This window comes from Triticum aestivum, chromosome 5B (assembly GCF_018294505.1).
Source record: "Triticum aestivum cultivar Chinese Spring chromosome 5B, IWGSC CS RefSeq v2.1, whole genome shotgun sequence".
Lineage (NCBI taxonomy): Eukaryota > Viridiplantae > Streptophyta > Magnoliopsida > Poales > Poaceae > Triticum > Triticum aestivum.
In genome coordinates this window covers 485,172,559-485,187,771 of record NC_057807.1, presented here as the reverse complement: position 1 = coordinate 485,187,771, position 15,213 = coordinate 485,172,559, and the positions used below count along the sequence as shown (strand labels likewise).

General features: G+C 41.7%; 1 protein-coding gene across 2 annotated transcripts; it reads right to left on the bottom strand.

Annotated features, from left to right (window-relative positions):
• Window positions 1-8,136: 8,136 nt before the first annotated feature.
• Window positions 8,137-14,912, bottom strand: LOC123112681 (uncharacterized). Of its 2 annotated transcripts, none has more exons than XM_044533737.1 (12): window positions 14,602-14,912; window positions 12,626-13,133; window positions 11,684-11,834; window positions 11,416-11,523; window positions 10,959-11,323; window positions 10,806-10,882; window positions 10,110-10,179; window positions 9,942-10,018; window positions 9,762-9,831; window positions 9,287-9,444; window positions 9,140-9,212; window positions 8,137-8,606 (listed from the first exon to the last, which is right to left on the bottom strand). In XM_044533737.1, the coding sequence occupies exons 1-12, from the start codon at window positions 14,785-14,787 to the stop codon at window positions 8,458-8,460; spliced, it is 1,992 nt and encodes a 663-aa protein (XP_044389672.1). In that variant the 5' UTR covers window positions 14,788-14,912; the 3' UTR covers window positions 8,137-8,457. The 2 variants fall into 2 exon arrangements, with proteins under 2 accessions (XP_044389672.1, XP_044389673.1); XM_044533738.1 differs by lacking the exon at window positions 14,602-14,912 and adding an exon at window positions 13,848-14,094 and having other exon boundaries at window positions 8,147-8,606.
• Between the last annotated feature and the right edge of the window lie 301 nt (window positions 14,913-15,213).

Here is a 15,213-nt window from a genome sequence, read left to right as displayed (position 1 = left end):
TTTAGAACAATAGTTTCAAACTCAAACAGTGAAATGTGTGACTTAATGCTCAAGTTAAATTCCTGAGGTTAATAGGATTGCCATCTTACTATTGTCAGGAAATCAACAAGTGCAGACTTGGAAACGAGGGAGAATAGAACCCGGAAGGTAACCGTGCTCAGGCTGGAGTAGTGAGAGGATGGGTGACCGTCCGGGAAGTTAGATGATGAGGGGTGATTAGAGGTTAAATTGAGCAGTGATGAGGGGTGATTAGAGATGAGAGATGAGAGGGGTGATTAGAGAAATTTGAAAATCAAAAAAAATATTCCAATTTTTTTTTCAAAAAATAGTTAAAAAAATCATAAAATTTCCTTTAGTACCGGTTGGTGTTACCAACCGGGACTAAAGGTGGACCTCCAGACAGCGGCCACGTGGAGAGCCTTTAGTCCCGGTTCGTGTAAGAACCGGGACTAAAGGGGGAGGCTTTAGTAACGACCCTTTAGTCCCGGTTTCAAAACCGGGACTAAAGGCCCTTATGAACCGGGACTAAAAGCCTTTTTTCTACTAGTGATGTTAGCATTCAAAATTCAGAGATTATGTTAATTACTTGTCATTAGCGGCTTGGGTTGGCACACGGTCCTAAGCTACTGTAGCATGGACTCAAGCCCTAGAATTCAAAAAATTATTATTCTGTTCTTGTCGGTACTGCTCATCTTGCATGTTGTTTTATAATATTTCCTTTATATCAAATTGCACAATCTCTCTACATTGATATTTAACCTGCTGGCTATCTTTTAATGCTCAAATGGTTGATGATTTCCCTTTTTTTTATGTATGCTAGGGATATTCATGCTTTCAGCACATTTTTTTTCCTATAAGCGTATCCAACACAAAGAAAAAAAATATCTTTTCTTTAAATTTGGTGAAGATTTGAATAAAAAAGTGTGTCATTGCAAAAAAAAAAAGATTCTTGGTACAGAAGAAGCATCTCGGGAAAGAGCTTCCCTAGTTAGAAAAAATACAGTTACCAGCTCAAAGATATTCATCAAATTTTCTTGTCTGAACCAGCAAGCAAGACATGCAAATTTATAAAGGTGTGTGTTTTCTATACATATTTTTTGTTATATTTGTTTCCGGACAACCCAAGTGTGGGGCCACTCTAGGGGTGCATAACGAGGCACATTAATTATTTTTGCCATGGTATGGATGGACTGATAGTATTTTATTCCTTAACGAGTCTTTGCATGCAATAGATTTTGTAGAGCTGGGCATGTTTAGCTATTGTTGATGATTCCCGCCGTACTTTGTGAAGGGTAAGCGGCACATATCCCAAGAAATGTTGTCTGAGATGGACGATACTGAGTGTAGGTGCGATCGAACCATGGTGCTGAGCAACATTATCGGATGTGGATAAAGATATCAAGTCGTAGTTTCATTGTGCATCATGCTTTTTGTGGGGGTTTCACTGCTTTTCTTTTTTGCATGATTTCTCAACATGGTAGCATGGTCTATCATATTAAACCTCTTGTTTGTGTGCTAGATCTATTTCGCTATACAGGCCAACATGTGTCGGTGCATGTAAGACTCCATATATAGGATCCACATCATGATGTTCCAGCCGATAGGTCCCACCCCCCTTTATCTTTCTCGATCTTGATTCAGTTGGTTGTATTTCTTGTTTGCAGATAATTTCGAGATGATTTAAGTGAAGTGACGACTTGCATGTAATTTCAAGATGGTTGCAATTAGTAATCCCTAAAAACGATAGATTGAGTGAGGCTGAGCTGTATGGTTGAAAAATCGTATATTTACATTTGTTCTCTCCAAGATCATGTAGCGGTGTGATTATTTTGTGCAGTTTCTCTAATTAACATTTTCTCTTATTCTAGCTTATATTGTTGTGTTCACAACACTGGAGGGAGTTACTGAAGGAAGATTCAATAATAGGTAAAATTTCTGTACTTACTGATTATATATATTGACATATGACCATAACTAAACAATGTTGAGTTATCTTCTAAATTTCTGTACTTACTGATTATATATATTGACATATGACCATAACTGAACAATGCTCAAAAACAGTTTTCCATGATATTTTGCAATTTCCATGTTTCGATTGAGCTTCTTATGATCTATCAGTAAGGCCTCTCATGTTTTAGATTTGTGATTAGATCGTTGTATATAAGCCAAAATAAGTCTATGATAAGGGAAATAAACTGACTACGCTTGCGGTATGAATGAAACTGAAGAGTGAAGCGATATTTCTTTCTACCATTGCATAGCTTTACCATCACCGATCCATGTTAAGTGTGATTTGTTTCTCTGTGCATTATTTGGATACAGAGGATTCAAGCTGAAAAAAAGATGTAGTGGATTCAATGTTATGCGAACATTATCACAAGCTAGCATTTCCTGTGGATGCAGTGGTTTCTCTCAATATATTGTTTCTACTGCATATATATTACTTTTAGCTACGCAATTTCCTCTGACAGTCAAAGGCTTGTCTATTAGTATCTTTTGTATTTGATGGGATCTTGTAACGAGAAAAAAACCTTCGAACCAAGAAACAGGGAACAAAAAGCTTGATAGTATTGTACTATCTTATCTCACTGAAAAATTATGTGTACTCATCAATACATGCATTTGCACGTACACGATTACTAGTAAATATAAGTACAAACATACTACATGAAATATATTAATAACGTGTGGTACATGTTCATATTTTAGTTGCTTCTGACCTACTACTAGCTAGCTAGAGTAGGCTAAGAATGTCGTAATGTCGGACATTGGTAACCTGTTGAAATGGGAGCCGGAGCTGATGGAGTAGGCGCCCATGTCGCCGAACACGAGCCAGTTTCCCACGCTCATCTCCGGCAGCCGGTACCCCGTCACCGAATCACACGTCGGCCTAAACACAGTCGGCATGTACATCTCCTGCCAGTGCGTGGGGTGGCAAGCGCACTCGGGCGATGGACGTCACTAGTAGAAAAGGGGGTATCAGTCCCGGTTCGTAAGGGCCTTTAGTCCCGGTTTTTGAACCGGGACTAAAAGGTCGTTACTAATGCCTCCTCTCCTTTAGTCCCGGTTCAAACTGAAACTGGGACTAAAGGTCGCGGCCACGTGGAGCTCCACCTTTAGTCCCGGTTGGTAACCTCTAATCTCTAATCACCACCCCTCATCACTGCTCAATTGATCCTCTAATCTCTAATCACCCCTCATCATTCCTAATCATCTAACTTTCCGAACGGTCACCCATCCTCCCACTCCCCCAGCCCGAGCACGCTTAACTTCCGGGTTCTATTCTTCCTCGTTTCCAAGTCTGCACTTGTTGTTTTCCTGACAATAGTAAGATGTCAATCCTATTAACTCTCACGAATTTTGCGTGAGCATGAAGTGACACATTTCACTGTTTGAGTTTGAAACTATTGTTTTAAAAAACAATAATTATTTAGTAACACTAATATTTATTGAATAATTAGTTTGACCATTGTTTGACCACAGTTTGACCAGATTTGACCAAAATTCAAAATAACTGAAATAATTATTTAGTAACACTAATACTCTAGAATAATTAGTTTGACCACAGTTTGAAATTTTTTCGATTTTTTCCACTCTAGATTTTAAAAGCCCCGTAACTATTTTTCTGTTAGGTTTTTGAGAATTTTGAAAATGTTTAACGGGGTTCCCCTGGTTAAACTTTTTCATCCGAGTCAGTATGCAAAAGTTATGCCCATTTTACTAAATTCTAGAGAGATTTTGCAAATAAAGTCGAAATTCACATTTGCAAATTTTCCCAATAACTAGACCACATATCACATGGGAAACTTATTTTTTTATTATTTTTTTGACATTTTCATCATTTTCTTTTATTTTTTTTAAACTGAAAAGGCGATCGACGGGGGGGGGGGGGGGGGGGAGGGTGTTGGAGTTTGAAAATGTGACCTTTAGTACCGGTTCGTGGCATGAACCGGTACTAATGCCTCAAACCCCATTAGTACCGGTTGGTGACTCAAACCAGGACTAAAGGTCTAACCTTTGGTCCCGGTTGGTGCCACGAACCGGTACTAATGGGCACCGCACCCTTTAGTCCCGGTTCGTGGCACCAACCGGAACTAAAAGGTCCAGACGAACCGGTACAAATGACCCACCTGGCCCCTGGGCGCACGAACCGGGACTAATACCCCCATTAGTCCCGGTTCTAGACTGAACCAGGACTAATGGGCTAACCCGGGATGGACCAAAGCCCTCTTTTCTACTAGTGCGTAGTCGTCCATGAGGATGCAGTTGAGGGAGCCCGTAGAGTCTTTCGTCGATCTAGTACTTCCGCACCTCGTCGCATGTGCGCTTCCCGATGACGCACGCCCCTAGCGTGAAGGCCGTCTTGGCAAAGTACTGTCCCGGCTGGCCAATCACCTCCACGCACAGGAGGTCACCAAAGTGCTCCACAAGCGCGTCATGAATAACTGTGGTTGTGTGGCAGCCTCGTCGAACACACTGCGCTTGCCATGAAGCCGCCGCCGATGTCGAGCACGCGCATGTGCGGCATGGCGAGTGCCCGTATACGTCGGTGTGGGTCCCATAATAAAATAGACAACACAACTGAAGCCTCGTAGAGTTTTGAAATAACAGTATGGGGTTTATCACGACCTTAATAAACAACCATAATAATAACAACAACACAAGGAGTCAACCTCCGGATGGTAAAATAGCTAGACAAGGTACCAACACGATTATTTTTTCCACAAAGTCTGGTACAAATTTGTAATGACTAAACAAACTGGTTCCAGCCACCTGTGGTTTTTGGATTTAGGAGTTTAACAAGGTGATCTTACATCAGGTATCCTACTGTTCTTGTTCATTGGCCTTCTTGTGAAGCTCCAGTGTCATATTGGCAGCTGCAGAGCACCTCGCCTCACGTGGGCTCGGACGAGGAGCGCCATCGATGCTCATCTCAAAATCAGGGCATCTCAAAAATACAGTGGCGTGGTACATTTCTGAAACAATAGTTAGAGAGAGAGAGAGAGAGAGAGAGAGAGAGAGAGAGAGAGAGAGACGAGACGCGGGGGGGGGGGGGGATATGATAGTCAATCAAACATCAGTTAAGGTTATTGCCAACTGGGGACCTAGTTAGTCTGATCTGAGATAAAGCATACAAAGATGTGTGTATGTCTTTGTTAACCATGGATCGATCGAACATTAAGCAAACCTAACACTTCAACAGAGCATAACATGTGGTAAACAAACAAGTGGCCTATGTGGATTGATATGTCACATCAAAAGAGCAAGCTTGCCTACTTATCTAACACCTTGAAAACTCTTTTGTTATAAGCATGGTTAGCGTAGCACACTATGTATGTATAAGCGAACGAGGAACGATAATCAGAAGTACGTGGCACAAGACCTTTTTTGTGTGGAAGTGGCACAAAACTCATTCCTATGATATTCCTAATCTGTGTGACTATATGATCCAAGGACCTAATGCTTGCCCCTCCAGAAGATCAAAGAGATAAAAGTGAATATTTGTACATACCATCTGATGCTGAAGGTACTACCGTGTATCTTGGGAACATCCAATTGCCCACACGGCATAATTCATCAAGATCCTGCATTGACAAGTGTCAAAGGTACACGTGGCATTTTAAAATTCTGATATTTTAGTTCAGCTTGAGGTTTCTTGCCTGGCATGAATCATGTCCGAGGAGTGCCTCCCTCAATCCCTTAATCATAGTGGTGGATTGGCCGCCATCTCCAGAGCAAGATGAATTGATAACTTCCATCATATTTGAGCCAATTTCCTCATATTTGTCTAAGACCACTTTTGGTGTCACCCCTTCTGCTAATGAGGTTTACAGTAGGATGACTACAAGAAATGCGGAACTGATATGGGGTCCCACTACTCAGTTTTGCCATTAAAAATTATAACTTCTCAAAAATGCCATCGTTCCATGAGATGCTTCCTAAAAAATGCCATTAGATATCTCAAAAATGTCATCGTTTCGTTAGATGTTTACTCAAAAAATGCCATTAGACATAGTTATTGTCAGGTCAAACTCGTTGACCATGTTATATGATGAAAATCCTTCTATACCCACATGTCAGCTCTCTGTATCTCACAATGATAAGTGTGGATCCCACTTGTCAGGAGTAAGCAAGGAATAATTTTATAGGAAAATAAGAACATTGTTGGGATCAAGTGGGACCCATACTTTATTGTAGTGAGATAGAGGGAGAGTTGACATATTGGTCTATAGGTATTTTCGTAATTATAGCATGGCAAATGAGATTAGAGCTGACAGTAATGGTGTCCAGTGGCATTTTTGAGCTTGTGCTAACGAAGGGATGCCATTTTTGAGCAGTTAAAATTCCTAGTGGCAAAACTGAGTAGCGAAACACAACCGGTGGCATAAATGATAAAAACCCGATATAGAAAGAACTTCTCACCAAAACTTGGCACATTTCTGATGGACAAAGTGCGGCGGACGGTTCACCCAAAATGAGAAGTGTGATACACCACAATTTAATACATAACTTTTGGAAATGCATGGCTCTTGAAACAACATGACCGCAATGTTGGCCACAAAACTGTAACCATTTAAAGCTGTGATTATAAATGTAGCCATGTTTAGATGTGAAAAGGGTAGAATACCACTCAAGATCATCTGAATGTCCATATCACATTGAGCCATCCGATCCTGAAGTACGTGTTGCTTGTGAATCTGGATGAAGAGAGAATATGATATGTTCAGATCAGATTCTCAACTATAAGAAAAAGTACATAGGTAAAAAGCATCATTTTTTCCCTGAATTAAAATAAAGGACACATAACATACAGTATCACCCCGTAGTTTCTGAAGTGACCGTAGTACGTATATGTAGTCATTGTTGTTCTCAGTGGAATCATATATGTCGTCATTGTTGTACTCAGTGGTGACACCTTCAATGGAACTTGGTACACTTAGAACAAAAAATTGGGAGGACCAATAACCAATCATATGAAAATAAATAGTCTTAGGTAGGTTTATCCGAACCTGACTCTTCAGACATTTCCATATTTTGGTATTCCAAAGCACGATTCTTCAACCAACATGTATCACCTGATACAACAATTAGTTCTTCAAGTTAGGAGGGGGCTGAAGTAATCACACAAAAACTAGGCATATTCACCACCTAGTCATCTGAAACCGACCTATGAAAGGGATGAGTACTTTTTTTGGTTGCTTGAGCACATAGGGTGTGGGGTATGGAGGTGATTTACTAGGGTGGCTCCTAGTAATAGTACATCTACCAATCGATACTCTTGCCTAACGATAGAATATTACTTGTAACTAATAAGGCACTCTGAATAAATGGGACATTATCCCTATTTGATATGAATGGAGTATCTACCAATCGACACTTTCCTAACAATAGGATATTACTCGTAACTAATAAGGCACTCTGAATAAATGGGATATTATCCCTATTTGATATGAATGGATTGTGCCATCTTCGGATCTTCCCCTCATCCTAATACCTAACAGAAGGGTGTGCTGTCCACTTTTCAAAACATTTACGTGGCGAACAAATGACAAATGATCTAAGCCTATGCTACTTATAGTAGGTGCGTATGAGAGCACACACGAATAGAATAAAGCGCAGCAATCATCATGAGAACATTCGTATAGACAAGGACAGAGCCATTTTTCTCTTTGTTATTAACAGGTCATCATATTTGAAGCTTATTTCCTATAACCATTTCAGAGTGTGCATATGATCCTAATGTGTAGTTTTTCAAACTGAAACTATGCTCCTGTAGGCACCGAAGAAAACTACATGGCAAAGAGCACCGAAGAAAACTACTGCAAAGATCACTGAAGAGCTCCACATAGTGGCATAGCACAAAAGAGGGAATTTAAATACGTTTCTTCTTCCGAAAACGAGGTTGAAACCGCCGGCCTCTGCATCAAAGAGATGCACACAACCATCTTTATTGAAGTTGATGCAAGGCAACGAGACCAAACACATCAACAAATACATCTACGAAAACTTGCCAACCAAATAAAGAATTGCTACTCACATATGCCGTTTAATATAAAAGCACCTAAGCTAGTCTCTTGGTATGCTACTGGCAACAATACCTAATGATCGAAGAACAGAAACAACAGCTAAATACTCTGCAAACATCACGAGCCAATAAGAATCCAGGAAATAGCTAGATAATTTGTGCTCACTCACATGATGAAACAGACAGCGCAACTGAAGACAGAGTTTTGAAATAGCAGTCTGGGGTTTATCATGACCTTATAAACAGCCATAATACCAACAAATACACAAGGAGTCAACCTCCGGAAGGTAAATAGCTAAACAAGGTACCAACACGATTAGGTTTCTCAAGAAGTCTATTTCAAAGTTGCAGTTGCTAAACAACTGGTTCCAGCCACCCGCAGTTTCCCGGATTCAGGAGTTTAACAAGGTGGTTTTGCATCAGGTACCCTACTGTTCTTGCTCCGCCTTCTTGTGAAGCTCCAGTATCATATTGGCAGCTGCAGAGCACCTCGCCTCGTGTGGGGTAGGACGAAGATCACCAGTGATGCTCATCTCAAAATCAAGGCATCTCAAACGTACACTAGCGTGGTACATCCCTGAAAAGGTAGGAAAAGGACCGGTGAAGAAGTGCTCAAAACATGGAGCTATGAGAGAGAGAGAGTGATAGGCAATCAAACATCAGTTTTGGTTATTGCTTTTTTTTTTTGCGAAACAGTTTTGGTTATTGCTAACTGGGGACCTAATCAGTCTGATCTAAGATGAAGCCTACAAGGGTGCACACGTGTCTTCGGTAACCATTGGTCGAATGTTAAACAAACCTAACACTTGAATGGAGCATACCATGTGCTAATAAACAAGCAGCCTATTTGGATTGCTACTTGACATCAAAAGAGCAAACCCTGCCTATTGATCTGACACCTTGAAAACTCTTTTCTTCTAAGCATGGTTAGAGTAACACACTATGTATGTTATCATCACAATGCACAAAACGAACCAGGACCTATAGGGATTGAATTCAATAAAATTAAGTGGTATATGATATTCCTAATTGTTATGCCTACATGGTCCAAGAACCTAGTACTTGCCTATCCAGAAGATCTAAGAGATAAAAGTAAACATTTATACATACCATCTGATGCTGAAGGTAGTAGCGTGTATCTTGGGAATATCCAATTGGCCCCACGGCAAATCTCATCAAGCTCCTGCATTGACAAGTGTCAAGGGTACAAGTGGCATTTAAAATTGTAATACATAAGTTCAGCTTGAGGTTTCTTACCTGGCAGTGTCGGAGGAGTGCCTCCCTCAATTTCTTCCTCTTAGTGATGGGTTGGACACCATCTCCAGAGCAAGATGAATTGGTAACTTCCATCATATCTGAGCAAGTTTCCTTGTATTTGCTTATTATTGATACAGCTTTAGGTGTCATCTTTCCTTCTGCATACGTTTTAAAACATGATGAGTAAAAGAAATGTGCAACTGATATAGAAGCAACTTCTTGCCAAAACATTTAAAAAAAAAATCCCCCAAAAAGAAACTTCTTGCAAAAATCGGCACAGTTCCGACAGACGATTTGTATGTCAAAGTGCGGCGGACGATTTGTCCACAATAAAAAGTGTGATACACCACATTTTAACACAGAACTTTTGGAAACGTATGGCTCCCAGAAAAACATGCCCACAGTGTTGACCACAAAACTTCTACAGCGTGATTGTAAATGTAACCATGTTTAAAATGTGGCCAGGGTGGAATACCACTCAAGAGTGTCTGGATGTCCATATCACACTGAGCACTTCGTTCTTGAAGTATGCTTTCCTTGCGAAGCTGAAACGAAGAGAGAATAGGAGAGTTCACATCAGATTGTCAACTAGAAGAAAGTTATAGGAAACAAGCATCATTTTTTCCTGAAGTAAGAGAAAAGACATATAACATACAATTTCATCCCGTATTTTCTGAATTGATCGCAGCGAATCATCTATCTGGTCATCAACGTTGTACTCAGTGGTGCCGCCTTGAATGAAATTCGGAACACAGATTAAATACTTGGAGGACCAATAATCAATAATATGAAAAATAAGCAGTCTTGGGTAGGTTTATCCAACCTGACTTTCCTGACAAATCCATATTTTCGCATTCCAAAGCACGGTTATTCACTAGATCAACATGCGGTGCCTGATACAACAATTAGTTCTTCAAGTTAAAGCAGAGTGAATGGATCACATGAAAAACTTGGCCTATTCATCACCTACTCATCTGAAACTGATTTATGAAAAGGATGAGTACTTCTTTTGATTGATTGAGCACAGTGGGTGTGGCTCCTCAGTATGGAGATGATTTATTAGGGTGTGGCTCCTAATAACAGGATCTACCAATTGGTACTTTCCTAACAATAATATTTTTTTCGTAACTAATACACTATATACTTAATAAATGGGATATTATCCCTTATTTGATAGGAATGGATTGTGCCGGCTTCCCCTCATCCTAATACCTAACAGAAGTGTGTGCTGTCACACTTTTCCAAACATTCACGTGGCGACATGTGGTAGAAAAGGAGAAATGCTCTAAGTCTATGCTACGTATAGTTGAGTGCATATGAGAACAAAAGCAAATAGAATAAAGAGCAACATGCATCATATAACATTTGTATAGACAAGGACGGAACCATACAATTTATTGTTGTTAACAGGTCATCATATTTGAAGTTTATTTTCTACAACCATTCCAGATGGTGCATGTGATCCTAATGTGTCCTAGTATTGTAGTTTTCAATACTTTCAATCTGTAATTTAGCTTACCTCTGTAGGAAAGACATCTTGGAGCATATTGTCATGTTTAGATTGCTCCTGTGATTTGTTCTTCTCCACTTGAACACCTAAAGTTGATTATATCAGAACACAAATAAGGAACAATGTGATCAGTAAAATCTAAATACAGTTACAGTGACTAACCCGATTGTAGGATTTTAGTTTCTCCACTTGCTGCTGCGGCTGCAGCTTCTGTATTACTCATGGGTTTTGGAGGTTCCACCTCAATAACATGTTTTATTGTGGGGATCTCACTATTCAGACCCTCTGCACAGACATCAGCTGCAGCCATGGAGGCTTCAGATTTTCTTTTGGTGCTTTTCTTGTGCTTGCTGGCACCAACTGCTTGTTTGCTTTGCTTTGGAGTTGACACTTTTTTAATTCGTTTTCGCAGCTTAGACGTGCTATTCTCATCTTGCTCTTCCACATTTTCATCTATTATGGAGTGCAATGAACCTTTTCCATATCTACGTGGTTGCTCGTTTAGTGAAGAATCAGAAGACCATTTCCTGAAATACGCGAAGTGTCATATTTACCATGATCCCAAAAAGTTATTGTCCTACTTTCACGCATAAAAAGATCACAACAAATCTTATGTTACCTGTGGAGGAGTTCAGACAAAATCTCCTTGTACGGAAGAATGTGATAGTACTCTACTACAGATGTCGTTTTTGGAAATGGATCATTCGCAAATAGCGGACCAGTCATACTGTGAAAGAGAAAGCCGAAAAATGTCAGTATCCTTGAAAAAGGGTATCACTTTTCATCAGGATGTACCATACAATGGTCTTATTTAATAAACTGATTAGTGGTTGATCAAAAGGGATGTAACCTAAAATCATACAACTATCTAGTAGGTAAAGGCAAACCTGCTAATCAAGTCTTCTAGAGAAATTTCCTCAAGGCTGCCTTTCATGGTTGGCTCATACTCCACAATGAATACCTTGGTAGTTGCCTTTTCGTTACTCAACGAGTATGCCAAGGTTTCATCGAGAAGATGCAAGTTCGAGGCCTTCATACCTATTAAGACCGTAATTTTACCATAGTGAGCAGCAAACAATGCATTGTTGGTTCAAACAGAAAATGAACATACTATTAACAAAATCAAGTTCATAAATTACAATTTTTTCACTATTATATTAAAAGAACCAAATAAATAGCGTTCTCTAGCAAACAATTGGCAGCTATCAGGTCATGTACAACAAGTACAGGTGAATCACCCATTATAGTGTCCCAAGTTATTTTTAATCTTCTAGCTGATGAAACTAAATCAAGTTTCAATAACTCCCAGTTTGTACATACCAAAACAAAGGAGACAGACAGTGCGACGGCATTATGGCAAACAACTTAAGTAATTATATTTGCTGATGGTCTTGTTTATCCCGAAAGTAAATGGTTTTACACTAGTTAAAAGCAAGGCAGAGGTACATTTTTGCGTACATTCTGGGACCACACACTTGTTCTTGTTTGCTGTAAAGCAACTGTACAACTCAAACTCATTTTTTTGCTTCATTAGCAGTTAAAATTTTGGACAATTTGCATAGTAATACATGTAAATACTTATTTACCAGAAACTCTGATCCACATTCCGTAATGCTAATAGTCACCTGATCAATGTGAGGAACCTACAGAAACATGGCTCTGTAGGCACAAAGGTTGCATACTTCATCTCAATGCTCTAGGATGAAAATTAACAGAATTGACAGTTTATTATCTGATAGAAGCTACACCTTGCCAATACCAACTCAAAAAAGAAGAAGAAAATGACAGATATGGGTGTATAAATGAAGGGCCACAATGAAAAATCTGACCTGTTCTACGCTCCACCTCTGAATATGCTTGTCGCTGAAGCATAAATGGTGAATGTGAAGCACCAACGTTCCCATTAGCTGTCGATTCCTGGCCTTCTGGCTGGTTGGTACTGTGTGAATTACCAGCTGCCCCATCTAATTCCTTCTCGATGATTGACCAGATACCCTTCGTATTAGCACTATAATCAACCAAACATTTTTTTTTGGTCGGGTCGAGAATAAGCACAGCAACTTTTGATATTGGCCACAATGCCATTTCTGGAGAATGTTTGCTCGCGTTGAGTTGTTTAGCGATCTCACATGCCTGTAGTGCTACTTTGTGAGTAATAGATAGCTTCGCATGCTTGCCAGAATTGTTCTCATGCTCATGGACCATACTCAAGTATGCGAGCAGATCTTCTCCAACAGAAAGAGAAGCACACTCAAAAAACTGTTTGGGATCTGCAAAAGCAAGCTGCGGAGACATCTTCCTGTGGTAGTAGTTGTACAAAATGATTGCCGTGTGAATCTGCGAAACCACACACCAGTGTGATGAGTTAGCAGCTAAACAGCTATAAGCATTGTATCCTATGCACAGAGGAACACTGTCTTAAACATATCTGAGCAGAAATAGACTCCCAGAAACATATTACAGTGCACGCAAATAAAACAAGCATTTCATGGATACATTGAGGGACATTGCCATGAATTCCAAGGAAAATACACTAATATAATCACAATGGTAAACTGACAGGGGAAATGTAAGGATGATATGGCAATGACTTGAATCAAACATACCAGTCTTTGTGTAGACAAAAACATCCACTTAGCTACTATGTCACACAATCCAATCCAATTCAAGTTGATGGATAAATTTGAAAAACATTGCAAGGTCAAATTGATGGGCAAATAGGTTCCTGTTTAGGGTCATGGCCAAATAATTTCTTCTGAACTAACACACACCCAACCTTTCTGCTTGAGTTGTACATTCGTACGGAGCAGTCGCGGTGTGGCACATCTGAGAATAATTTTACAGAGCTAACCTCTCCTACTTTTGTCCTTTCTAGAATACACCATGGAAAGATGCATCATTTTCTTAGAAGAGCCAAAGCGGCTGATACAACGTTTTTCGGCTTACGGTGCTAACCTGCGGGATTAGCAACCAAAATCGGCAATTTCTATTGACAACTACGGTGACAGCTGACAAGAAAAATACAGAAACTAAGGGAGGATTGCGGCTTGCCTTAGCTCCCTAGGCCCTAGCGGCTTCTCCACCCGTGGTGCGGCCATGCGCCACGACGCCGCCTGTCACTCCGCCTCCCAACCATCCTCCTACGCGGCGCGCTCTCGCCACCGCTGACCGCAAATACGAGACCACGCCGCACCTGCCGCTCCGCCGCCGCCGCCGCCGCCGCCGCCATCTCCCTCCGTCGCCTAGAGGGGCCCACTCTGTGTGCGCCCGCCCGTGAAGACACAGCAGCGGCTCTCAGTGGGCTTTCCCGACTGGGCCTCTATAATGCACATCCAACACAATTAAGAGGCCCATTACTAACCACACCACCACCACAATTAAGGCCCATCATCTCGCCATCTTCTCCTCTGCCCGAATCCTCCCATGCCCCATTCTAAAAAAAGGAAAAAGAAAATGACTCCTCGCCGTTTCCTTCTTCCTCGCCGGGAAGGAAGAGGAAGCCACCCCTAATTCCCTCGCCGCAGCGCGGTTGGACGGAGATATCCCGTACTATCTGCCAGGGGTGGCGGGTACACACACCCGTCACCGATGAGGACACGGTACGGCACACCACAACCCAAAGATATTCACAATTTGCAAGCATCCACCGGAAATCAGCCCCCCCCCCGGCGGGCAGTTCCGCGCATCCCTCCGCTGCCAACGCGAGCCTCGCCTGAAACCGCAAGGAACCCTACCACCCCAACCCCGCGCGGCGCCCGCACACAAAGGAACATGGATCGACCAGCTAGCGACGCGAGCTGCTCACCTGCTGCGCGACGGCGCGTTGCTTGTCCGGCGTCATGTAGCGCTCGCCCTGGGCGGCGCCGAAGGCCGCCCCGCGCCGCAGAGCGGGCTTGACGAGGTGCTCCACGAGCATCTTCACGGCGTCCTCCATGGGCACCACCACCTCCTCCGCCAGCTCCTCCCCTGCTCCCCTTCTGCCGTCCGACATGCCGCCCTGACCCGACGCTTCGCCCCCGCCGACCGGTCGGATCTTCTAGGGTTTCGGGCTTGGGATTCTGTGCGGCGGCTGGCTGGCTGGCTGGCCGTGGGTGGATCGAGGGTTTTTGTAGATGGAGAGGGCAAGAGAGCGGTGTGGTGTGGGTGGTGGGTGGCCAAAGCTGAAAACGGGAAGGCACTCGCGAAGGAACACGTGACGGTGGCTGTCCAAGCGGAAACAGTAAGGGCCAGGTCGATCATCCACCGTCCATTTCGATTTCACCAACTCATCGTGGATCCTATCATTAATTTTCATATAAAATACAGGTTTTATTTATAGATAACAGCACACTAAAATTGGACAATAAATATTGTACATTTATAAACAGCTACGAAATCTTCCAGAAATCATGGTACACCAGTTGTCATAGAAGATTTG